Source organism: Pseudorca crassidens, chromosome 17 (genome assembly GCF_039906515.1).
Source record: "Pseudorca crassidens isolate mPseCra1 chromosome 17, mPseCra1.hap1, whole genome shotgun sequence".
Classification (NCBI taxonomy): Eukaryota; Metazoa; Chordata; class Mammalia; order Artiodactyla; family Delphinidae; genus Pseudorca; species Pseudorca crassidens.
The window spans coordinates 42,052,763-42,078,377 of NC_090312.1; the positions used below are offsets into that span (position 1 = coordinate 42,052,763).

General features: G+C 43.7%; 1 protein-coding gene and 1 long non-coding RNA gene across 4 annotated transcripts; one reads left to right on the top strand and one right to left on the bottom strand.

Moving 5' to 3' along the window:
* Positions 1-6,082: 6,082 nt before the first annotated feature.
* LOC137210137 (uncharacterized) lies at positions 6,083-8,282 on the bottom strand. Its single transcript, XR_010936277.1, has 2 exons — positions 8,199-8,282; positions 6,083-7,905 (listed from the first exon to the last, which is right to left on the bottom strand). It is a non-coding gene; the product is annotated as an uncharacterized lncRNA (long non-coding RNA).
* Positions 8,283-8,458: 176 nt separating this feature from the next.
* Positions 8,459-24,932, top strand: TP53INP1 (tumor protein p53 inducible nuclear protein 1). 3 transcript variants are annotated; one of them, XM_067711749.1, is made up of 5 exons: positions 8,459-8,677; positions 15,223-15,483; positions 16,073-16,433; positions 18,901-18,938; positions 20,045-20,181. In XM_067711749.1, the coding sequence occupies exons 2-4, from the start codon at positions 15,372-15,374 to the stop codon at positions 18,920-18,922; spliced, it is 495 nt and encodes a 164-aa protein (XP_067567850.1). In that variant the 5' UTR covers positions 8,459-8,677; positions 15,223-15,371; the 3' UTR covers positions 18,923-18,938; positions 20,045-20,181. The 3 variants fall into 3 exon arrangements, with proteins under 3 accessions (XP_067567850.1, XP_067567848.1, XP_067567849.1); XM_067711747.1 differs by lacking the exon at positions 18,901-18,938 and having other exon boundaries at positions 8,461-8,677; positions 20,045-24,932; XM_067711748.1 differs by lacking the exons at positions 8,459-8,677; positions 18,901-18,938 and having other exon boundaries at positions 10,553-15,483; positions 20,045-24,932.
* The last annotated feature ends 683 nt before the right edge of the window (positions 24,933-25,615 follow it).

Sequence of the window (25,615 nt, forward strand, 5' to 3'; positions counted from 1 at the left end):
TGTTATCAAAAACAAATGTTTGCAGCAGCCCCAGTGGTTGCTGCTACAGGTGGTTTCCATGAGAGGAAGGAGGACATACGTGGTTTCAAAACAAATACTTTGGAGGATAATGCAATGGAGCATTTAGGGGAAAGGGTTGGTAAGAAGATGTGGAACAAATACAAGGGATTTGGTGTTCTGCCATTTGGATTAAACATACTAAGACCCCATTGTCTGAGTTCCAAGTAGAGTGTCCATCCCTCACTGTAGTAAAACCTTCTCACTCGGTCTATTTACTCCACAGCAGTCACCCAAGTAACAGACACTGAGTGGTTTTCACTGGTGAACTTGGCGGGTTCATCAGCTACTCACTAGGCCCCAGGGAAGTCATAGTCAGATCTACATTTGCCTTCAGATCACATTCTCAGGTTAGGAACTGGCCATGACTGAAATAGCAGAGCTCTACCAACACTGGGACCGTGACCTGTCTGCTCAGGTGAAAACCACAGTGTCGAGAAGGAAGTGCTGACAACTCTGTGAATACACTAAAAATCAATGAATGTACAATTTAAATGAGTGGATTTTATGACAGCTGAAGTATATCTCAATAAAGCAGTTTTTAAAAAAATGAAGTGTTTGCAGTCAGAGACCCTGTGACACAGAGGCAGTGAGCAACTCAGAGACTGTGTGTCCATGTGTCAGTTAACTTTGTACAAAATGTGAAGCCAAGGTTTATTTACTGATTGATTTAACATCTGGGCTCCAACACACACGTGCTGTGATAAGAGAGCTTATAGAAGCAAAATCACAAAGCCACGTGCTCCTTGGCGTGGTGAAAGAAGGTAGCGATCTGCATGTGAAAAGTTGATGATGTAACCAGCTGAAACCGGTGGTGACCTGGAGCCCAGCTCAGTTCAAATAAATAGGCCAACGCTGGGTCACAGATTCCAAATATTCCACCACTTTTGGAACTGGACTTCCTGGGGGTGTTTCCGTTCACCAATCAGTCAGATAGAGCCTCACCTATTTCTCCTCCTTCCCCTTCCGTGGACCCAAGTCTTCCCTCACCCCAGCAGAGCCCTGAGTGCAGTGCTAGTAGGTAGCCAGGACAGCTGTAATTCCATATGTGATCGTGTTTCCTCTGCTTCTTTCCTGGGGAATTATTACAGTTATTGCTGGTATTGAAACGGAGTTGGTGAGACAGTGAGTCTCAGGGTCAAGTTAGTGACCTGGTTACGTTAGTGACCTGACACTTTAACACCTCTCGATCCCATACCTTCTCAGTCTTCTTGGCTGAATAGTCCTTATCCTTCTACCTTCTAAACGTCAGAGGCCCAGGCTGGCTTTAACTATTGGTAAAAAGCTGACATGTCACACATTTGCATCAGCAGCCCCCAGCTGTCCCTCGAGCTCCAGGCTCAAATACTCAATTGCCTGGAACATTTCTCCTGAATATCCCAAGAGCATTTCAGACTCAACACGTCTGAAACTCCAGGTTCTAATTTCCCATCACATTTAGAATGAACTCCAGGGCTTCCCTGGTGGTGCAGTGGTTGAGAGTCCGCCTGCCGATGCAGGCGACACGGGTTCGTGCCCCGGTCCGGGAAGATCCCACATGCCGTGGAGCGGCTGGGCCCGTGAGCCATGGCCGCTGAGCCTGAGCGTCCGGACCCTGTGCTCCGCAACGGGAGAGGCCACAACAGTGAGAGGCCCCCGTACCGCAAAAAAAAAAAAAAAGAAAGAAAGAAAGAAAATAAAAAAGAATGAAATTTCTCGTCCCTGCTTGCACGTTCCCTCATTACTCTTTGGATCTCATCTCCTTCCGCTGCTCCCTCCCTCACCACCCTCCAGCCACACTGCTGGTCCTCTACGTACAGCTGGGGTGGACTTTACACTTACTGTTCCTTCTGCCTCTCCTACGAGTCACTGGTTAGAGCTTCACAGAGCCTATTTTGTCCTGTACATCACTCAGGGCTTGACTCAAAATTCACCTTCTGGAGAGGATTTTCTTGACCCACTCTCTCAATATCACTCTCCTGAAGGTTGTAGAACTCAATGTTACACTAATAACATTTAATAACATGTTATTAGGTTACACTAATTATATTTTAATAAGCTCATACTATAGTACCCAGCATTATATTAAATGCTTTACATGCATGATCTTATTTAATCTTCAGAACCACCTAATGAGACATTCTTATCATCCCCATTTTATAGGAGAGGAAACTGAGGCTAAGAGAGGTCAAACCCAACATCATATAGTTTGCACTAAGGTCTGATTCCAGAACTGTGCTCTTAACCATTAAATTCAGTTGCTTCTCTCTTTAAATGCTGTTCTTTATTATGGACAATATGGCTTCTAGGAGTTTACTTTCCAGGATTAATTAGTTTCAATTGCACTTGTGTCTGAGGAGGTAAAGTAACTCTGGTGTATCAGTGTGTACTAGGGAAGGGTTTATTTTCCAAACTCTGGTTTTAAACATTCAGATAATACAAAATGCAGGCTTCATAGGGACAAATTCAAACATGGGTTCAGACCACCTCTGTGGTTCTTGCTTATAGACTTATTAAAGAAGATGAGGGTATTTGGCTCTGAACTTTGTTGTTTGGGGCCACTCAAGTTCTCCAAAGCTATTAATGCTTTTAAGCTTAGGTTTTTTCTTTTTAAAAAATCTTATTTCTACAAGGTGATTATAAACAAAATCCTTAAAGTAAAATCCTTAGAAAAAGGTCAATGTGCTGATGAGAACAAACATTATCAAAAACTTTTACGTGTCCCAGGCACTTTCCTGCTTTCACTGTCTCTTACGTAGGTATTATTTCCCCTCTTTTACGATGGAGGAAACTGAGGCACTCAGAAGATAAATAACTATCCCCACTACAGCACAGGAAATCTGCAATTTCCTGTTCCTTCCTTCTTTACCAGACAGCACATGCCCCAAAGTGGTTTTGCCTTCCCAGGATGCCACACAATTGACTACCTGAGAGCCATTCTCTGACACTTGTTCTTAGGGCTCTGAAATTTAGTTCTGTGATATAATGATAAACACAAAAATTTACTTCTCGGGGACCTATATGCCTTTGTGGAAGTGTGGCCAAAACCCAAAAGACTACAAAGGAATTTAAAGTTCTGGGCCAGTCCTCTTCAACTCAGGTAACCATCAGATACCAGATCGTGCTAAATTCTCAGTGACACTGTTTAGTACGAGAACAACGCTATTCCTTGAGCACAAGGACTCTCTACTTGCAACCTTTGCACTGGCTCTTCTGGCTGCCTGGGCTGCCTCTTCCCTCATGTCCTTCTGTCCTCAGAGAAGCCCGATGACCATCCTACCTCCCCACCAGCCTCTCTCTAATCCTGTATCCAGCTTTGTTTTTCTTCACGGCACTCATTACATTCCATACTTATCAGCTGATTGTATCTCCTCCATTAGAGGGAAGCTTCCTGAGGGCTGAGACTGTTCACTGCAGTATCTCCAGTGCTTGGCATAGAGTAGGTGCTCATTAAATAATTACTGAATGGGGGCTTCCCTGGTGCCGCAGTGGTTGAGAATCTTCCTGCCAATGCAGGGGACACGGGTTCGAGCCCTGGTCTGGGAAGATCCCACATGCCGCGGAGCAACTGGGCCCGTTAGCCACAGCCGCTGAGCCTGCGTGTCTGGAGCCTGTGCTCCCCAACAAGAGAGGCCGCGACAGTGAAAGGCCCGCGCACCGCAATGAAGAGTGGCCCCCGCTCGCCGCAACTAGAGAAAGCCCTCGCACAGAAACGAAGACCCAACGCAGCCAAAAATAAATAAATAAACTAATTAAATTAAATTAAATTTTAAAAATAAGGTGATTAAGAATGTAGGTTCTGGAGTCAGTTACTGAGATCGTTAGCTGTGAGTTCTGGGGAAATTTATTTCATTAAAAAATAATTATTATTATTACTGAATGAATGAATGGATGTTGTAAACACAGCAGGCCTGAATGAATGGGTGGGTGATGTTCAGTCTTTATGGGGCTATACTATTCACATCTCCCTTCTGTCTGAGCTACAAAGGGAGAGATATGACTACTCCTTCCAGAGGAGTAAACAGGAAAAGAGACCCCAAAAGAACAGAAATCAAAAACCCTCCTGCCTCTGATGAGCAAGGTTTTCATGGCCAAAACCATAAAAAACGTGGACATTTAAGAACACGAATTAATCTTGCAAAATGTAATGGATCTTTAAGGTAGTTAATTCCAGCAAAAAGAATAACCCAATAAACAAGTTTTCCTTAAATAGGCAGACTATGCAGGCAGTGTGCGGCTTACATAAGTAGCAATCTCATCGTCTGCATCACCCTTTTGAGAAAGGCAGCAAGACACGTTCTGCTCAAGCTGTCCCCAAAACAGAGTGATTCATGCTTACAGACCCCACCTGGGGCTGCCTCTGGCACATGCAGGCTGTTGGGCAATGACCCAGAAGTAGCCGTGTGAGTGAAGAGGTAGCTTTAGCAGCAGAAGCTACAAAAGACCTCTGCTCACACACTTCAGATAACGGCTGCCACTGCCCTGGGACTGGTCGTGACTGCCCCACCCAGAGGGTCTCTTCAGCTTCATGGCTCCCTGGGGTGTGTGCTGGCGTATGGAGGGCCATTCTAGATCATAGATCTAGGCCACATCCATGAAGGGATGACTCACCTTCTGCTCGCTGTAAGGATGAGTTTTAATATAATTTTAAATAACTGGACACTTTTCTGTGCATTCACCTAGAAAATAAAAAGCCTTTAAAGTCAGGACTTTACAGAAACTGGAGAAAGCACACTAGGTCTGGGGAACTGTTGTCAATCACTCACAATCCAGCACATACCACCACAGCTCTTGGGAGCTCTTCTCCCCAAACACTGGCTGCTGAGTGAGGTGGTCCGGCCTCCCTTCTCCTTTCTGGAGCCTCAGCCAGAACACAGACCCTTTTCATTTTAAGGATTTTATTTCTAATCATCATGTGGATACAGGGTTTAAAAAACCGAATCTGCCAGAGTTACAAAGGTTCCAAAGTCTTGAAAAGCTAGGACACAATGGCCCTAGTATCATTTCTGACTTCTTCCTGAGATGGCAACTGGCAGCCCAGTTAGATTTCTGTTGCCTGTTTTTATTTCAGAAAGTGGAGTTCACCAAACGTCTCGCTTTCTTCTGTTCCAGGCTTTCTGGAGACCAAGACAGACCCTTTTTTTCTTTCTCTTATGACAATAGATTTCACTGGAATTCCAAATGATTGTTTTCTCAAAATTCACCAAAAAAAAAAAAAAAAAACCCAAAAAACTTCTGTCTTTCCCAGATACTTGACAACATGCTGGACGGATGGTAGAAGCCCAGCAGACCATATGTGTTGATGGACGGACTGAAAATTACCTGGGCACACTTCATTTTTGGAGTCTTCTCAGTACAGACTGAACGACTTGTTGCTTTGTTGCTCCAAGGTTGCCCTGAGCAGCCAGCCTATGGGGTTCTCCATGTGCAGCTTGGTAGGAAACAACGTTCTTCAGCAGCCTTGATGCAACTGGCAGGGTAATGGCCATAGACTCCCTTTGTTAACAGGAGGCAGGGGTATTAGCTGTACTGTTTCTGGATGTTGGCAGAAATGTGGTCCTGCCCTGTGGTCCTTCAGAGCAAAACTTGAGGTTGAATCTCTTTTGTTGGGGTAGATAAGGCAGTGTATTGAGCTCCACGGAAAACAGACAGGAGGACTCTGACAGATGGGGAAAGGGTCACGCCCACAGCAGGGGGTCAGCCTAGAAGTGGGTACTATAGCAACCCACTGAGAATTACCCTGTGGATTAAAGGATGGTTGGATTCACTGGGTCTTCCCCCGCTGAGTCTTTGTCAGCCAACAGACAAGAGGCTGGTTTGCAGCTGTGTGATTTGACAGTTTGGTTGGGTTCAGACAACTCTGTGCTGTGGAGGTGACATTACCCCTGAGTCTCACTGCATGTATGTATGTAAACCAGGGGCACACCAAGGAGAAACGCAATGGGAGCCGCCCACTCTACATGCAGTCAACAAGCAGTGAATTTCTGTGTGTGTGCGTGTGTGCCTGTGTGTGTGTATAGAATTTAAAAACAATAAAAAAACTGACTAAAATTCAGTTTGCTTTTTATTATTTTCATGCTCCAACAGTTCCAAACAATGTACAGTGATAAAATACTCCTCCCTCATAGAAGCAGACTTCTCCCACGCCCCCTCCTCCCACCCTTGGTATAGCACTGGGATAAACAAGCACCAGGTGGGACGATTATAAATCAGCCAGAGAGTAAAAAGAAAGCAAATGACTCCTGAGATAAGATAACAAAATTATCCCCAAAACTCTGCTTTGTGAAGTTTACAGAAGGTTGATACGTATGCTATGGGCCTTTCTCTTGTTTTGCTTTGTGTTTTGGTGTCCTATTGCTGCTTTTAAACCACCCCACCCCCAACATTTAGTGCCTTAAAACAACAATCATTTATCTGCTCACAATTCTGCAGTTTTGGCGGGGCTCAGTGAGGATGGCTCATCTCTGTTCCATGTGGTGTCTGCTGGGCTTGAACCTTCCTGGAGGGCTTTTTCACTCACAAGTCTGGTACCTCAGCTGAGACAGGCTGAACATCTAGGGGCTAGTCGGGCAGCTCTCTCTTTCCATGTGGTCCCTCCACATAGCTTGGACTTCCTCACAACATGGTGGGCTCTTCTTATGTGGTGGCTGGCTTTCCCCAGACTGCAAAGCGAAGCTTTCAGGCTTGCTTAATGTCTGGTCTTGGGAGACCTCAAACATTATTTCTGCCACATTCTATAGGTCAAAGCAGTTACAGGGCCAGCCCAGCTTCAACGGGAAGAAAAGATAGACTTCACTTCATGATGGTGATATTGTTGTGACCATCTTTGGAATCATCTACCTCACATTGTTTTCTCTGTCATAACAAGGCATTGTATGCTTTCACATTGTCTTTAATGGTGATAAATTTTATCAAGTTGGAAAAAGGTAGGTCTCAATGTGACCTCTTAAAAATTAGATCCTTAAAATTATCATCATGCCTGGGTTCTGAATGGGAAGATGGTCTCTTCACGAATTGCTAAGAAGAAACAAGAGACTATGGGGCTCCTAATGTAGCAGTGACATTTGAGAGAAAATACTAGGATTAGCCAAAACCTAAAATCCAAGTTAAACGTTTGGTCTACTTTCTGAGAAAAAGTCAAATGGCCCCCGAATTTTGGTTATTACTTCTGGGTATCAGACAATCCCCCGCACTTTGATTTACACCCTTTAAAACCAGTATTGTTGGAAGCAGACTGACCACAGAATACTTGTGAGGGCCAGAATGTGAGAGTCAGATACTTTCAGATACTTAATGTATGATAAACCTGTTGAGGGTCGCTATAAATTTCACCCTAGGTTAGAGAACCGCATCTCAGTCCAAACAAGATCAATCTAAGAGTGGAGACACATCAAAATGACTCCCTTGCCTTTGCCAGACAGTGAATCCATCTATACGGGTACAGAGCTTTGGTTTGGAAAGTATTTTCAAGCCCACTGTCTTACTTTCCTCTCACTATAAATAACCCGGTGAGCAGGTAGGCAGTCGTGTGAATGCCCACAGTTTGTACTGCGTAAACAGCAGAATAGAGGTCATGGGCTCCCTAGGTCACAGGAGAGCCTGGATGCAGCCACGCTCCTAACTCTTCTTCCTCCAGGATGCTCCTCGTCTTCCATAGCAAAGGGCCTCCAAGCTCCTGACGTCTCTGCCTTCAGGTCTGGTCTGATGGCCTCTTCTGCCTCGCCGGCCTCTGGGATGAATCCTGAGCTTGCAGGCGAGTTCAGTCAGCTCCCAGTGTCAGTTACCACAGCGAGGTGGGGCCTGGCTCCTGGTCTTAAAAAGGAGGTTGGGTGGGCGGCATCCCTGTATCTGGAGCCCAGACTTTTTCTCCTAAGAAGACCAAGAAGTTAAGTGGGCCTGCGTCACAGTCTTTGGCCTCCATCACCCTCCTCAATGCCCTTAATTTTCCTCTCAGAGCAGAAAACACTTTGTGTCCCTTTACGCCCCAAACGCTCGGCCCCTCACTTGGCCAAAGGGACAGCTGGGGCCGGGGCTCTTCCTCTCCCCTTCCAGTCCCAGTTCGTCCTCACACTCCAGTGGGTTCCCATTTTTGTTCGCCCCCAGCCCCTCCTCTCCTCTCTCCCAGGCGCCCCAGTACCAGCTCCCACCCCCACCCCCTCTACCTCCGCTTCCGCTCGCCCCTCTTCTATCCCCTCGGCGCCCGGGCTTTGTTGCCCGGGCTTGTTTCTAACTCGAGAGCGTCGCCCGGCTCGGCGCCAGGTCACGTGCGTTAGTGACAACCTCTAGCAGGGCGGCCCCGGGGCCCCCGCGCCGCCGATTGGTGGGCCGGGCCTGGCGCGGCCCCGGGGCGGGGCGGGGCGGGGCGGGGCTGCCCAGCGGGCGGGCTCGACGGGCGGGCGCAGCGGCCGATCAGCTGTTCCGAAGCTGCACAACAACAAAAGGAACGAGACGGGCCGGCGGCGGCCAGTGGCGCGGCCACAGGAGGGCTGGACCGGCCCCGCGCCCCGAGCCCCGCGCCCGCCGTCCGGGAGCCGCAGCTACCTCAGCCGCCCCGCGCCGCCAGCGCACCGGTTCCCGCCGGTCCCCGCCAAGCCGGGCACCCGCTGCCTTCGCCGCCCGTCCGGCTGCTGGTCGGACCCACGTAAGTGCGGGCGGGGCCGGCGTCCAGGGCCGCTCGCGCCCGGCCGCCCCGCGGCGTTGCCCGACCCGCGCGCCCTGCCCTCGGGTCGGCCCGCGAGCCGCGGTCAGTGCGCTCCCTGCCTCCGCTGCCTCCGCTCCCTCCGCTCGCCACTGCGGGCCGGCCGTCCACCCGCTCGGCAGACCCTCGTTGGTCCCGGGGTGAGGGCGGAGGCGGCGCCCGGACACGGGCCGGCCAAGCCCCGGCGAGGGGCGGCGGTTGGGTGTTCGGTTTCTGCCTCCTCCCCAGAGTGTGGCCTGTTTTCTTGGCCGCGGCGGGACCTCCTCCTCTCTCTCCTCCTCCTCACTCCCCTCCACTCCTCCTCCTGCCCTCCGCCGTTGGACTGCAGCTGCCCGCTGAGGACTCGGCGTCGGAGCCCCCGGCTCCGGAGGAGCGAGCGCGGCCGCCGCCCCGGGACGCATCCCCCCCAGGCCCGCGGCGCCGCCGCTGCTCCTCCCGCAGCCCTCCCAGCGCAGGGTCGCGCTCGGCAGCGCAGCGGCTCAGTTACCCGGCGCCCGCCGAGTGTCCGCCTGTCCCTTGCATGTTCCTTGACCCTGCTCGATCTTCCACATCACTGTTTGAGGTTGCACGTGTGGAAAGAGCAGTTTCCCTGCCCATCAGAATTAAAACCCTCATCGTTTTGATCACTCGCGCTGATTGGGTGCTTCTCATGTGCCATATACTAAGTGAGGACTTTACATGCGTTATCTCAAATTGATTCCCACAGTAACCCTCTGAAGTAGGCTGTATTACGCATAGGAAACCTGAGGGCCCAGAGAGATTGAGTAACTTACTCAAGACTACACGGACAGTTAAAGGGAATTGGTTTTTCTCTTTAAAAAGTTGCAGATGAATTTTACTTAGGGATTCCTTGTTTTTATTGTATTTCCTAATTACACCTGCTCATTATCTTCTATGTTAATTCCAGTTAGAGTAGATTTAGGAAGAGCTCCCCTCCCCCCTTCCATCATTCGGAAAAGAACCTTTTCTGAATACAAAGTAGTTTTGGGAAAGGGGAGTGGAAAGCGACCCATGGGATCATTGAACAGAGGTAATAATGAGGTGCCCCAAGATCTTGAAATCACTTGCTTGGTAATTGAAATATATATTTCATTGCAGATGTGAAAAGCATTAGGAAGCTTTTGCTTTTAAGTCACAGCCACTGTAATCCTGAATTGGCAGCATAATTTTCAAAGGCTCCTGCCTGGAACCAGGACCTTACTAATTTCTATGACTAAGGTCTCGTTTGTTTTTCCATCCTGTCTTTTGTTCTTTTTTGTGAATGCTCCATCGCTTGCTCATAGCTCTCTTGGGAATGGTCCCACTTTCAAAATTTAAGGTTAACAGGCTGTGAATTACCACTTACTGCTGTCTTTGTCCGCTGTCATTCAGCCTTCAGAGCCAACCTGGTGGATCCTGGGGAGAATAACCCCCTTGTAGCCAGTTGAATAGGCTAGGTAGAGTGGAACAAGCAAAGACAACTTTCTTCGCTTGGTTTTAATGCAGTTTAAAATTTATTTAGAATCACTCGAATCAGAATGTTTATTTTTCTAAACTAGTGAGAGAACGATCATTTTGAGGCTGCTTTTTGATGACGATGTGTTAATTTAGCCATTTGATATTTCAAAACTGTCAAGAAGCCACAAGTGTACACATAGTTAGAAGTTAAATCATCAGAGTATTTTTTGTTGTTTTTTTTTTAATTTAAAATGTTTTGGAGCCGCCTACTGGCAGCCAAAAGCAACGGAAAAGTGCTGTTCTCTGAAGTTCGTAGAGCCAGAGTTGAGGCTGGAAGGAGCCTGAGAGATCCTGTGCTGGGGTGGGGTGGGGGTGGGGGGGCAGGGGGGAGCAAGGCCCTTGGGACCAGACACACACGCTAACGCTGGCCCTAGCGCTGACCAGCTCTGTCGCTTTTGAGCAAGTTACTTAATTTCTGAGCCTCAGTTTCCTTATTAGTCAAATGGGACAAATAAGTACCTCAAGTCTGTCACATATAAGCATTCAGTAAATTGTAGCTCTAATTTTTTTTTTTTTTTTTTTTTTTTCCGTATGCGGACCTCTCACTGCTGTGGCCGCTCCCGTTGCGGAGCACAGGCTCCGGACGCACAGGCCCAGTGGCCATGGCCCACGGGCCCAGCTGCTCCGCGGCACGCGGGACCCTCCCGGACCGGGGCACGAACCCCCGTCCCCCGCATCGGCAGGCGGACTCCCAACCACTGCGCCACCAGGGAAGCCCTCTAATTATTATATAAACATTTTGTCGATAAAGACACTCAGACCCAAGGATGCTAAGTGACTTGCTCACAGTCATACAACTGGTTTGAAGTGAACTTGTGGTTAATACTTACTAAGTGCCTGCTGTATGCCTGCTTTTAAGTGATACATACTTAATCCTCACAATGGCACTACCCTGAGAAAACTGAGGCACCGAGAAGTTACTATATATCCTGAGTACACACAGGGTCCGGGGAGCTGAGTCAAGATTCCAAACAAAGCAGGCCAGCTCCAGAGCCATGCGGCCCCTAGGTTGGTTGCTTGTCTCAAAAATGAGAAAATAAATCGCACGAACAAGCTCTTCCAGACTAGTAACTCCTTTTCTGAGTTCTCAAACTAGAATCCTGTACCCCATAATATTAAACTCAGCCATCTTTCTCTGCCCACAGAACATTTCTACTCATGAAATATGAAAACATTGATGATAAAATGTTAGGTAATAAAGCGGGATACAAAATTGTGCGTGCATTAGCCTACAATTGTGATAAAAAGAAACTGTGTAGAAGAAAATGTACAATATGTTAACAATGATTGCAACAAAGCATGGAATAATAACTAGTTTCCTTATTTACTTTCCAAACTTTCTAAATGTGGTTTGGTTCATTTTATAATGAAAAAGACATTTTTTAAAAGGGAGGGAATGGAGGTATTTTGAGCCAAGCAGAAGAGGGACAAAGCTGCCTTCTTGAAATGCTGGGGACCAGACACTGTCTCTTTTCTCCACTGGGGTGAGACTGCCAGGCTTGCAGGTGCCCCAGAGAACAGCAGCGCCACCTAACCTAGCCTTCATTCCTCTACCTGTTTCCTAAATTGCAGAGCTGTATTTGTAAATTTGTCCTCTTAGGACACTTGCTTTCTCTGGAATTTTTCACTTTAGTTTTATCATTGTCCTAGAGTTGTGAATACGAAAAAGTCAGTGGTATGTGGTGAGGAGTGAAGTCTGAAGTTCTGCTGTGCCTTTCAGCTCCACATAGAACCAGCCCCATGGAGAGCCTCCATTCCTGGGTGGGAGCCAAGGTCAAGAGTAGCAGTGCCTCGGTAGGGACAGTCTCTGGGTCATTGAGAGGATAGGCCATCAAGACATTAGAAAGATTTTTCTAAAACAGTATTGTCCAATAAAAACATATATGCATGTTTAAATTTTTAAGTAGCCACATTAAAAAGGGGCAAAGAAATAGGTGAAATTAATTTAATTTATATATTTTATTTAACCTAATATATCCCAAATTAAATAAGATTAAAAATTTAGTTTCTCGGTCACACTAGTCACATTTTAAATGTTCATTCACCTAATATCCCTGGCAGCCACCTCACTGAACAATTTTAGTGTATTGGGGTCTCTCCAACAGCTCCTGGTGCTTTGTGACAGCTATAGAAAGCAGGGCCAAAGGAACTTTGCAAAGTTAGACCAACCTCACTTCAGGAAACCGAAAGAAGATTGACTTGTGCCGTCCCATGGAAAGCTCCTCCAGAGACCCCTTTCCTGTGGCAGAGCTGCATGTGTTCCAGGCAAAACCTGGCTTCCATGTTATGGTTTTGGAGCTGCAGCCAGAGGGTGCAGTTTGCAGTTGGGAACTTGCAGCTGCCCAACCATAGTGGCCCCAGCATGTTTTCTGCCTTGTAGCTGCCACTTAAGTGGCCTGGGCCCCAGTGACTTACCTCATGTGGCATCACATTTGGGGGAGAAGGGCTCACTCAAGACGAGCAAGGTTTTCCTGTGGGGTGCTCCCTCCCCACCCAGCAGCTCTCACTGGGGCAGGGGCTGAGTCCAGCCCTGTACTCTGGAGAATTGGCATTATTCTCCCAACCGGGTCAGCAGACACAGAATTGTAGTTGGGGCCGATACATGCCTCCATAATTTAAGAGAAATGGGGAAAAGATTTTGAAAATATCTTTTTTCCCTCCTAGCATATATGCTCAAAACCTTTATTTACATATCAGCTCATCAGCTCATCGGCTGTTTACCCATGGGATAGATCATCTTTTGGGATATGTCAGGCCAATTACACAGCCCGCTTTTCTTCTAAATTCTCTTACATGGAACAGAAATCTGACTTTGTGTTCTCGTACTAGAGCTCCAGACTCCTGGCCATGTTGCTTCCCAGAAGGGTTTCAGGAAGACTGGTTATGCAAGTGATACTTCCTGTTTACCCGCTTTTCATAATGGATGGCTGAGGATGACAGATTGTGGCCACAGAAGTATTCCAGTGCCGTCTGTGCACACATCTGTAGTACTGCACATGGGCAGTAGCCTGCAGTGTGCACATAAAGAACTGAACCAGGAGCCTCATCAGCTGCAGAGCCGAACTACATTTACAGCTAAAGATGACTGTCTTGAAAGTGAAATGTCAAGAGTCTGAAGTTAGGGATTCAAGACTGACACTCCCTGGATGTGCTCACCCACTCTTATGGTTCCTGTCATCCCCTCTGTGTTGATAACTCTCAAATCTGTGCCCCCAGCAGACACCACGCTCTTGGACTGCAGAGTCCTGTACTCAGCTGCCTTCCAGACATCCCCGGTGTGGGATTTGCAGATTTCCACAATTCCATGTGTCCAGAGTGCACAGCCTGTACCTCTGCAGTGTTCCTCTTCCACTGAACTATCCCACCATCCCCCCAGTTGGTCAGGCCAAAAACCTGGGGCATCCTTGACCTTTCCCTCCCCTTCACTTCTGGCTTACAAGGTCCTGCAGGATCTGGTCCCCGCTTAGCCCCCGAGCCTGCTCTCAGGACCGTCCACCTGGATCTTGAGCCACACCGAAGGCGCCACATTCTCACTTATCTGCACATTTTCACAGTGTTCTTTCTCCTCCTTCCTCCGTTCTTGAGCTTCTCAGCCATTCACGATTGAAGTCATTGATTTCAGGTGTCCTTGCCTGACCTCTGCCTGTGTGGATTTGAGGAGCACTGGTACTTCTCCTCAAGTGGCACTCATCACGCTGGGTTGTTGCACTTGCCGTGGGAGGGCCTTGTCTACTGCTGCCTCCGCTGCACTGAGCGCTCGGCCTGACCCGTAATAGGTGCTCAGCAAATATTTGTGACTAATAGTTGACATTGACTGAGAATCTTGTACCAAGTGCCTTGCTAAGTAGGTTGCCTGCACTATCTCATTTGACAAGAGTAGGATCTGGGAGACTGTGTAGGTGTGGTGATTGGCAAAGTCTGGAGAGACACCAGTTGGCTTCAACCAGGGTGAGAGTGGTGGAGAGAAGTAGGTGGATTCGAGCCAAGTGTGCAGCTAGAGGCAACAGGACTTGCTGGGAGTTTGGATGAGGGGTGGAGCGCGGGGGTAAGGATCAAAGGGAGTCGAGGGTAAGGGCTAGGCTTTTGGCCTGAATAACTGCTGGATGCTGCTGCCTCTCCTTCCTGAGTAGGGGGTGAAGGGCAAGTGTGCCTGAGTATGTTTGTAGGGGAAAATTAAAAGATCTCTTTGCTATTTTGGGGGTTTGATACGCCCATCGGGTAGGCAGGCAGAAATGGATATATAAATCTGGAACTCTGGAAGAAGATCAGATGAGGCTGGAGTTCCTCATTTAGAACTCACGGGAACTCCATGAGGTAGAACCACTGCCTCCTGAAATATTGACTTCCTTACTCTTAGGGCATAAACCACAGAGCCAGCATTTGAACCCAGGCACAGTGGTCGTTTCCGGTTCTAGTTGCTGTTCACCTGAGTTTTCTACAGTTTGACTTTCTCCATGCCAGCTGCAGGAATTGTTTTGAAGGTCAAAGTACTTACAGATTTTAAATGTAATTAGGTGTGCTTAACGATCATATGCAAAAACAGAGCGGAGAAAGGGTGCCAGGGAAAGGTGAGGGCCTGGCGTGATAGTGGTCACTCACTGGCCTCTACTGCGGGCTTCATTTGGCAGCTTCTGGCCAGTTGACCATGAACACCCAGTCTTTGCTCTACTTACAGAAAAGTAGTATTTCAGTTGACACACGTTGTTCAAATTTATCCCTTATTATGAAAGCACAGGTGTGAAAAAGAACCAACCCCTTCTTTTGCACATTTTGAGATATTTACAGGTTGTGTTTGAGTACTCGATTCATAATGTTTGTAAAAAAGAGATATTGCACATCTTGTGTTTGAAAGAAGGGAAGAGCCATAGCTGTAGGCTAAGGCATGTGCTTTTTTCTAAGGGTGGGGATATGTGTGTGTATTTTAAAACCACATACACGTATTACATAAACGTGCTGATTTGAAATAACCTTCTTTTTCTCTTTTATTTTAGGGATAATGACTCTTCTTGCTTCTCGCCTAAGTTGAATAAGCAACTTGTGCACTTTAATCCCCTGTCAGTGCCATCAGGCTGACAGAAGACAGGTTTTTGAAATCTCAGCTATAAAGACATCCAGCCAAAGTCTCAGTCTTGCCTTAACAATGTTTCAGAGACTGAATAAAATGTTTGTGGGTGAAGTCAATACTTCTTCCAACCAAGAACCAGAATTTAGTGAGAAAGAAGATGATGAATGGATTCTTGTTGACTTCATAGGTAAGGGTGTTCTTGGCCGTTAATCATCACAGCAAAAGTGGAAACTCTTGCATCTAGTTTTTGCATAAGTAAACCAGTAACTCTGAAGGTTTTTAAGCCTTAAAAGTAAATAAACAAGAATTTGTCTGAAAAATTTGCAGGAAGCATTCTGTGCCGGATGATCAGTCAGGGAAATTGTTTGATGTCAGACTTTGCAGTTTTGCAGCTCTTACACCCCGATCAAATCAGAGGCACTTTAATAGAAAATCCTCATACTAGACAAGCAGTAACCCATTTGGCGCATTATGTGTTTCCTCAGCAGAAGAGAAACAGCCTTAAAAACTGTTCCTGCAAAACCAACATAATCCATCCCTACAGTGATACACACCCCCCAACACACACACACACACACACGCACACACATACTAGGTGCTGAGAAATTATAATCATTGTGAGTGAATATGAATGGTTTTGTTTCTGACCTAAGTAAAGGGAGGAATGTGAGCATCAGCTAACAGCATCATCTCTTCTTTTTCTGTGCTCTGATGTGATATCAATGTGATACTCCTATCCCGTGGGACTTCAACGACGTGTGTGGACTACGATCTAGACACTTGCACTGGTTTCTCAGCAGCAGAAGACGAGGAAGAAGAAGACATCAGTGAAGAGTCACCTACCGAGCACCCTTCAGTCTTTTCCTGTTTACCCGCGTCTCTCGAGTGCTTAACTGATACAAGTGATTCCTGCTTCCTCCAGTTTGAGTCCTGTCCGATGGAGGAGAGCTGGTTTATCACCCCTCCCCCGTGTTTTACTGCAGGTGGATTAACCACTATCAAGGTGGAAACCAGTCCTATGGAAAACCTTCTCATCGAACACCCCAGCATGTCTGTCTATGCTGTGCATAACCCCTGCCCCAGCCTCAGTGAGGCCCACTGTGGGACTGAGGAATTTCATAACCCAAGCAGTCCCAGGTACGTTGCTCTCTCCACAGACAGTCTGTTTAGTATGCATTTTATTTATTTCTACTACAGTTCAAAGCTGAGTTTTTAGAAGATGCAAAGCAATCTTATAGAGATTCATGAAAGTCTATGCCTAGTGCACAAGGCAGTTGATGGTATGAAAAAACTTATTCCTTTTAGATTTTCAAAAAAGTGAGTTATAGCATGGCCCCAGTCACGTAATGGAGAGCTGTGTCATTTATAAAATCATGCTACTGAATGGGAGGAAAAGACTGGCCTTTCTGCTCAGTATCTTAGAATATAACTCTGGCACTTTATAGACTGGATTATTTGGGGCATCAAATCCGACAAGAATAGTATATCTTAAAATAAATCTCTTATGATCTTCCAAGTAGTCCTAACTAGGTCACGTCAAATGGCGCTGAACCTTAAAACCTGAGGAATCTCAAGCATGAAGTAAAACGGCAGATTTACCAGAACATTTTGCTCGGAGGGTTGTTATCTGCCTTATGGAGGAAAGATTTCATACCCAAACCATGTTTTGCTGTTACACGGGTGTCCCAAGTGCTCTGAAAGGCTCTGTTCGAATGGCAGATAGGTTGAGGGCCTGGAAAGGTTCAGGGAGGGTGCCTGGTCAGTGATGTATTCCAAAACAAACTCACAGTCTGTGGCCTTCATTCAGAGACTATACTCAAGATCGCTCCCACCCACTAAAATAAAACCCATGGCCACGTTAATTAGCTCAAAGTCCAGCTAGTCCGTGATGCATGTTAGTGGAAGGTTTCCTATGGTAATAAAGTATTTGCAGGATGCTGGTACTGACTTAGTTCCCTTAGTACCTGTCAAGGGAACAGGTGAATTGTGGTTCGTGCTGTCATCCAAAAGGCCTCTTTTGGGATTGTCCAGCCTCCAACTCTACTAACTAGACCACTGTATATATCTTCTATTTCCTGTTTGCCAAATATAAACAAAAGCCCAGGCAGCTCCTTAATTTGTTAACTTTACCAGAGTTTGCTGCACTCTCAAGTCTCAATATTGTAGATGATCTTGAATGAGGATAAACATACACTTGTACCAAATTGAAAAACAATTTGCTTATATAGTTAACCCAGGCTTTATACTGGGTAAGATCTTTGATGGGAAATGTTACTTTAACTGGCACTGTATTCCACACTATAAATTTATCAAGAGGTTAATGTTTCAGGCATTCCAACAAAAGTTTAAAATATAATTTTTTGGAAGTGGTATTGATTTAATTGCTTTACAGTTGATGCAAATTAATTTCTTCAGTTCTTAGAAATTTTTTCCACCCTGATTTTGATCTCATCTTTGAGGAATTCCACTTGAGAATTTACCGTGATTAATAGCCCCTTTAAATTAGTAACATTTGTATATTTACGTTTCAGTATTTTGTTTTAATTGTGTGTGTATACATATATGTATTCAGCAGCTTTGTGGACAACTTATTATAGAAGCAGTACATAGGCACTACAGAAAATTAGAAAATGCAAAAAAATTTTAAATGACGTTCTCACTACCAAGAGATGAATACTGTTAAGACTCTAGGTCATATCCTTCCAGATTGTTTTTTCTGAATGTGCCCATGCACAGGTACATACACCATTTTAACCTAAGTGGCATCAAGCTGTATGTACTATTTTATAATCTGCTTCCTTAGGCAATGATCTCTACCTTTTTTTCCAGTAAAATTTTACTTCGTCAACTACACAGACCATTCTCAGATTTGCCCGCTAGAGTCCAGAATATTTCATCTAGTTTGTCCAAACCAGCATCCAGTTCAGGACCTTGCACTGCATCTGGTTATGTGTTTGCAGTTTTGATGCAGTGAGAATGTTCATTTTTTTATATCTTGTTTGTTACTGTATCTTGTTATATGTTTTGATATAATGTTGATATAACACATAGGGTAGTTAAACATAAAGGATCAAATGAACACAATTTTATATGAATTCTTTTTGAACATAAGAAAGTACTGCAAATTATTACAGTTTTATAATAATTAAAATTTTTTTAACATCTTTATATTTGGATTTGAAATTCTTATAAGAAAGGCCCACTAAATCAAGATAGAGATAAGATGTCACCAAAATTAGGAGGATGGCTCTGTAGTAAATATTTGTATTTTCTGAGCAAGAAATAAATCATATATCTTTCAAAAGTTAGATTGTTTCCATCCTGTCTATCCTTGAAGAGATTACCATAAAGCACATAAAAGTAAGGTGCTTCATAATTAAAGATGGGCTTCAGAGTATGTACTTTATTGCATTTTAGCCTTTATAAATATTGTTTGTGAAGGTTTATGTGCTATCATAATCTTGAATTAAGTAATACATGCGCCTTTAATGACCCATAGTAAACCAGTTATAATAAAGAAAAGTTGACCACATACTAATAGTAAAATTAAATAGCATTTTAAACCTTACTAGTGATTTAATAGTTCACCATTTAACATTTGTAGGGCCAGGAAAAGCTGCTTATAAGACTCACTGGCACAGAGTAAGTATATTCCCTTTGAGACTGTGTGATATGTGTATCAGTCTGAGCAGGGAGGCGAAGGACTCGAGGCACCCACCTTTTAGAAACCACTGTCTTTATTTTCACTGCTCTCTATTAGTTTCTTAATGTGACCTGCTTTAATTCTACCATTTAATAAAAACAATATATTAAAAGATCATTGTGTTTTCCTCTAGTGGTTATAGGCAGAATATATAACTGCCTTTCCTGTGTAAAATAACCCTTAAAAATCTTGAAGTTCTTCATTATGTGTAAATATAGTTTAGATCTATTGATTAGCTTTTAATATAGAAAACATATAATAATTATGTGGTTTGTAGCCATATTTTAAGATTGTGTTCTCCCTAAGGGTTTTTATAACATTGCTATGCAAATGCCATTACAAAATGTGCCCAGTTGTGATATAAATTTAAAACTTAGAATTGTTTTCTGTAATAAGCAGGTAGCTTCTTACTGAGAATTTTAAATGAGTAGAATTTCCTTATGCATGTTTCTAGTAAATACAGATTTAAAGCCTGTTACCTAGAACATTTTACTTATAGACAGAAAACATCTGTGAAGGTGCTGTTGGCGCAGTGCATCAGTATCAACCCTGCCTCATAACCATGGTCTTTGGAATGTGACCTATGTTGGAATATTGGTTGAGTCAGTTAGTAATTGTGACCTTAACGTCTCTGAGCCTGAGTTTTTTGATCAGTAAAATCTGGGAGTTAATACAGTTTCCTTTTAAGGTTGTAGTGAGAATTAAAACACATGTTAGTTCCCCTCCTAGGAAGCTTATATAAATGTGTTTGTGTATAACTGAAATTCACTCAAAGCGTAAAGCATTTTTTAAAAAATACAGCCCACTTAATTAACCACCTGTGGGTTCTATGGCGTATTTCGATTGAAAGTTGGCTTCTCCTTTCTACCATTATCAGTCAGTGTGGTCACTGACTGATATAAGCTTGTCTGTCAGCCATGAGACACTAAGCTCTCATTCAACCATAAACAAATTAGTGTCGCAAATTGAGTTGCCAGGTAGCTTTTGCAGTCTCATTAATAACATACTCTGTTGCTTAATACATCCCCATTTTTTTCTGTTTCAGAGTGGAAGCTCAGAGTGAAATGGGGCAGCACATTCATTGCTATGTTGCAGCTCTCGCTGCTCATACAGCTTTTCTGGAGCAACCCAAGAGCTTTCGCCCTTCCCAGTGGATAAAAGAACACAGTGAAAGACAGTCTCTGAACAGAAATAGCCTTCGTCGCCAAAATCTTACCAGGGATTGCCACTCTCGGCAAATCAAGCACAATGGCTGGGCTGTCCATCAGCCCTGCCCACGTCAGTACAATTACTAAGAATTTCAAGTGTGTTTGGTTGGTTTCTCTTGGCTTGTGCATATGTGTGTGCATGTGTGTGTATGGACGATGAATATGCTGTCTCTTTACAGACAACTGATGACCAATCACACAGTTTTATCGGTATGTTTAGACACTATCTTGAAGACCAGATTTACATGCTGTGTATCACGTAATGCCTTGCTCTTAACATTTACTTTTTTGTAAATCTTTTCAGAATATTTTTGGAAACATATCAATACAGTTACAGTGTTTAGTGTTTGGGAATGTCTTTAAATCTATTACGGTGTACACAAGTTAGCAATTTAAAGAGATTTCTTCCCAAGTACGAGAATAGGCACCTTTCAATTTCATTTTATTTGGTATTAATCAATCTTTTGAGTAAGCAGAAATTTATTCTCAGGGTCAGCCGTACACTTTATTGACCAGTACTTGATAATCTTTTCTGTATATAGCGAATACATTTTTACACACTAACACGAGCATTAACAAGTGATGTGGTTGCCGCAGATATAATGGAATTATGGCTGAACTTTCTTTTGGAAGAAAACTTGATATATTTCTGTGTGTATGGGTTTTTTATTTCCCAGATTAGCCATACAGTTCATTTTGGAATTCAGGTACATTAAGTGTTAGCGAACAGTACATTCAGTGATTCCGACGTGACTGTGTGACATGGTACAGACATTACAGGCATCGTGGGACAACAGCACTCGTCTCACATGCAGAGGGATTAAATTAGACCTGTGAAATTATATTTGAAAAAATGTGTGTCCATAACTAACCCATTGGTCTACTGTTTAAGTTGTTTGGATTCTTTCCTGCCAGCTCTGGCTACTCGCCACCTCACATCAGCTGTAAATTCAGAAGTACTTGTCCTAGCACTTGAGTGACTTCCTATTTATATGTGCCCAAGGGAAGAGAGAGGCTTTATATTTCTGATGCAGTGATAGATCCTCTGCCACGGAGACTATCCTGCCGAGTGGCAAGCAAGGGTGAAGGGGATCCCTGGTGACATCTCTTCATAGCATCTAAATGAAGGGTGACAGGTTGGCTTCCTTGAGTTTTCATATTTTTGTTTTAACTCGGGCTTCGGGCAAAATCTTTAACCACTTTGGCCTCTGTTTCCTCCACCAGTGGGGGAGCAGTGGTACGTTCCGCCCTCACAGTTGTTGGGAGGACTGTTGGGAGGACTGCCTACTGACTTGAAGTGGGACTGCCGAGAACTGATCCTTGCGTGAAATTCCAGGGGCCTCTCTGCCGAGACTGGTGATGGGGGTGGGGCTGCGGCAACTCCTCTGCCACAGCTGCTCCTCAGAGGCGATGCTAATGAAGCCGGGGCGGGGCTTCTTTCACACAGAGGCCAGTTCACTCAGCGCAGAGGAAATCGATTTCCTTACCTCTAGCCACTCACTTTTATTTTTTAGCAGCTGTAATGGGTTTCGCTGAGCCATCTGCACTCTTCACCAGCTCCCTCTGAAATTAAGTTCAACGTATTTACAATCCAAAGCACATTCTACATAGACAGAGCAGTACAATCACCTTCATAATCAAATAGCTTATTTTTCCATCTCCTCTGCAACCCTAATTAAATAAGTACACCGCTATACAGTGTTGTCAAGGGCAAAAGCAGCATATAGTTATATGAAGTATTAGTATATTCTTCAGTAACCCTGTAGCAGTTGGATGCAGGGAACCATGGGAGATTTTTTTTGAGCGAAGAGCTGTGCTCTTTTCTGACTAGACTGCGGTATGTGGAGTCGGGAGAGGTTCAAATAGCTTAGTTAGGTGGTGGTGGTAGGTTGTTCGTCCACTGGCTGTGCTGAAGGGCCAGGAATGTCTCTTTAGAACAAGAGTCTAGATCCCCCTTCCCTCCTTAGTCCCCTTCCATTTCAGCTACCCCTTTATTTATTTGTTTTCTAATAAGAGGCCAAGTCTGTAAACTTCTGTCAAACTGAGCTAGAAGTTATTTTGTTACTACTTGTGTTTACCAGAGTTGGGAGATAAGGTAGAGTTTTCATGGAGGTGTGTATGTTTTCTACCGTGACTGTTAAAGGGCCGTATGTTGCTAACTTGAGCATAGATGTAAGCCTCTGAATACATGGGGGTCTCTTTTTTCATATATTAAATGCAAGTTGTTAGTACCTCACGAGTTAAAGAAGTTCAGCCATGAGAATTTGTTTGGCAGCATGAACAGATTTGTATATAAAACTGCAATGGTCTTTTTTTTACTATTATTTTTTCAGATTTCCTAATACCTTAAATACATTTACATCTCTATCAGTTACTGACTTTTTGTTTGCCTTATTTGGGCCAAGTTTTTTTATGCTTTGTACCTGGAAAACAAATGATTTCAGTCTTTGCGATGTTTTTTCAGTGTAAGGGTTACCACACACCATCCGTGATATCATACTGTCGTTTCTGTATCAGTATCTAAGGTTTCTGTCTAAAATTGGCACATGTAAGCATTAAAGAAAGTGGTTATATAATGCAGTTGAAGTTCTTGGTCATTAGATGTTTGTTAGGGATCTACTGTGTGCGAGACATTAAGACCAATAATAACAGAGAGTGATGTTGACTGTTTTCTTTGAAACATGGCTGAAATGCAGCTTATTATAAGAAGTTTATTATTTTTGCTATTGTAAATATTAGTGGTTTACAATGTGCTTTAGTGCATATTCCTTAAACATTTAAGCAGTGAGAAATAAGACCCCTTTGAATTTAGTGCTCTGTTTCTAAACTGATAATATAGAATGTTACTTGGAAAAAGTCTGGAATATGTGGTGCACACAGCAGTGTTTCATGAACGAGTTTCTTAGTTTTTATAATGCACCATGTTTCTCAAAGTTTGTGTTTTTTGTTAATAAAACATTTTATAATGTATATCCTATGCTTATTACTTTTCCTTCTTCACTTAGTTTGATTACGTACTGCACCGTAAGTTGAAGATTAACCACCCGTTATTTATCTTCTGTGGCAATTTATAATATATGTTTGGGTGGGTGGGGAATTTTTGGCAGAAGGTGCAAAGTGATTGGATTTTTTACTTACTGTTCCAGGGAGCTTTTTTAACATTCATTTCCTGTGCATGTTTTCAGTTCCCATGCAAACTGTTCCTGTTTACGTACCTTCCATGTTGTATCAGTACTTTGATTCTAGTGAGATGACAGTTTACTTAAAACTTGAGAGGGCCATTCAGCATTGCCTAATGTTTTTACTTCTCAAATCTGTGTAGTACACTGGTTTGTAATCTCTATGTCTTCCTTGAATCTGGGTGTCTTTGCTATTTCTCTTCCTCCTCAAGGAAATATATTGTCTTCTATACTCTTTAAGAAAAGAGAGCAAAGAAGGGTATCTTTCTTATTCTCATTTTCTTTGAGTTGGAAACAAACAAACAAAAAAATTGAAGGACTCCAACTAGAAGATAGACATTTAAATTTAAATAGCTTAGTGGAGAAAGTTTAAGAGTTTCCAAGTATTAGTTTTTGTTTTTAGAATCAGTTAAGAGACTGCTCCTTGTACTGGAGATACTAGCATATGTTTGTAATGTTACCTTAAAATTATCTTTTTATTTTATAAGTCCCATACATACTGGTTAAATTCTTTAAAAAGTTGGGCTACTATCATGGACACGTTCACTGCCATGGGCCCTGTTGATTATTATAAATGGCGTCCTTATCTACTTAATGCTTAAAGTTTTATATAAAATGCTTTATTTAGAAAACATATAGTGGTGTCAGCCTTGCCATGTACCAATTTCACTTGAAATGTGACACCAATTAGTGGTTTGGGGTGGAGAAAGAGGTCCTGGAAAGCATACAGATATCTTTTCCTATTTGCAACAGTATCCTTTATGTGGGAGGAGAAGTTACTATTCCAAGGAAGGCAGCTTAAGTGGATATTCTTTTGTGTGTCACTGAGAATTTTCCTTAAAACATTTTTTTAAATTGTATCATTGTTAAATGCCCAATTTTGCTCAGTATTTGCCTGAAGTTTTAGTATTTGTTTTCTAGGAGGACTTCTAAAAACCAAACCAGTACTTGGGGAGGTTGGATGTGTGTGTTTCCAGGCTTGCTGTGTATGAGTGGTTTTGCTTGCTTTTTGGTTGTGTTTTCCTCCAGAGGTGTGGAACCTTAATCAGTAATTGTGTGTGTGTGTTTTAAGTGGCTTTGGTTTTTTGTTTTTGTTTTTTTCTCAAGTAAAATTGTGAACACATTTGCTTTTCAAGGGCAGGGCATCAGTTCTAGAGACTGAAGAGTATTTGTAGGTTGTACTATGTGCCTTCTTGATGTGTTTCTGGACACAATTTTTTTTCGACAACTTGAAAACTCAAAAGGGACATTTGATTAGGTTATATACTGTACATCAATCTATGCACAAATGGCAGCTTGTTTTCTTGAGCCACTGTCTAAATATTTTTTTTCTGTTTTTATAGAAGGTTTTTATACTGATTAGTTCATAGATTGTCAGTTTTCTACACAGACTAAACAATACAGCACTTTGCCAAAAATAAGTGTAGCATTGCTTAAACATTGTGTATTAACACCAGTTCTTTGTAATTGGGTTCAGTGGTGTATTTTGCACTACCTGGAGTTATGGATTTTAATCTGTCAGTAAATAAAATGTGCTTTAACTTCACATTTGTCAGATTCTCTTATTTTTGTCTTTATGGTCATTAGTCTTAAAACTACATACAACTTAGTTAAAATACTTGCCTTTTAGTTTTACTTGTCCAAAAGATTTATTTAATATGCACTTTAAATACTTTTTTTAAACTAATTTTTATTGGAGTATATTTGATTTACAGTGTTGTGTTAGTTCCTGCTGTACAGCACTTAAAATATTTTTTTAAACTTGCATAAATTAGCATATTAACATTTTTCATCTAAAATGAATAATCATTTACGTGAACATGAATTTGAGGTTGACCCGCAGCCAGAACCTTTTCCCTCCAGCCAATCTGTATTAAAAAACAAATATAGAGGGGCTTCCCTGGTGGCGCAGTGGTTGAGAGTCCGCCTGCCGATGCAGGGGACACGGGTTCGTGCCCCGGTCCGGGAAGATCCCACATGCCGCGGAGCGGCTGGGCCCGTGAGCCATGGCCGCTGAGCCTGCGTGTCCGGAGCCTGTGCTCCGCAACAGGAGAGGCCACAGCAGTGAGAGGCCCGCGTACCGCAAAAAACAACAACAACAAAAAAAACAAATACAGAATTTAATACACTGGTTCTTAGCCTTTTTAAAGCAAGCTTGGTGAATTCTTAATAGTTCCTCTCTCCTCTTCCAGATAAACGCAGACACAATCTTACATAAACATTTCAGGA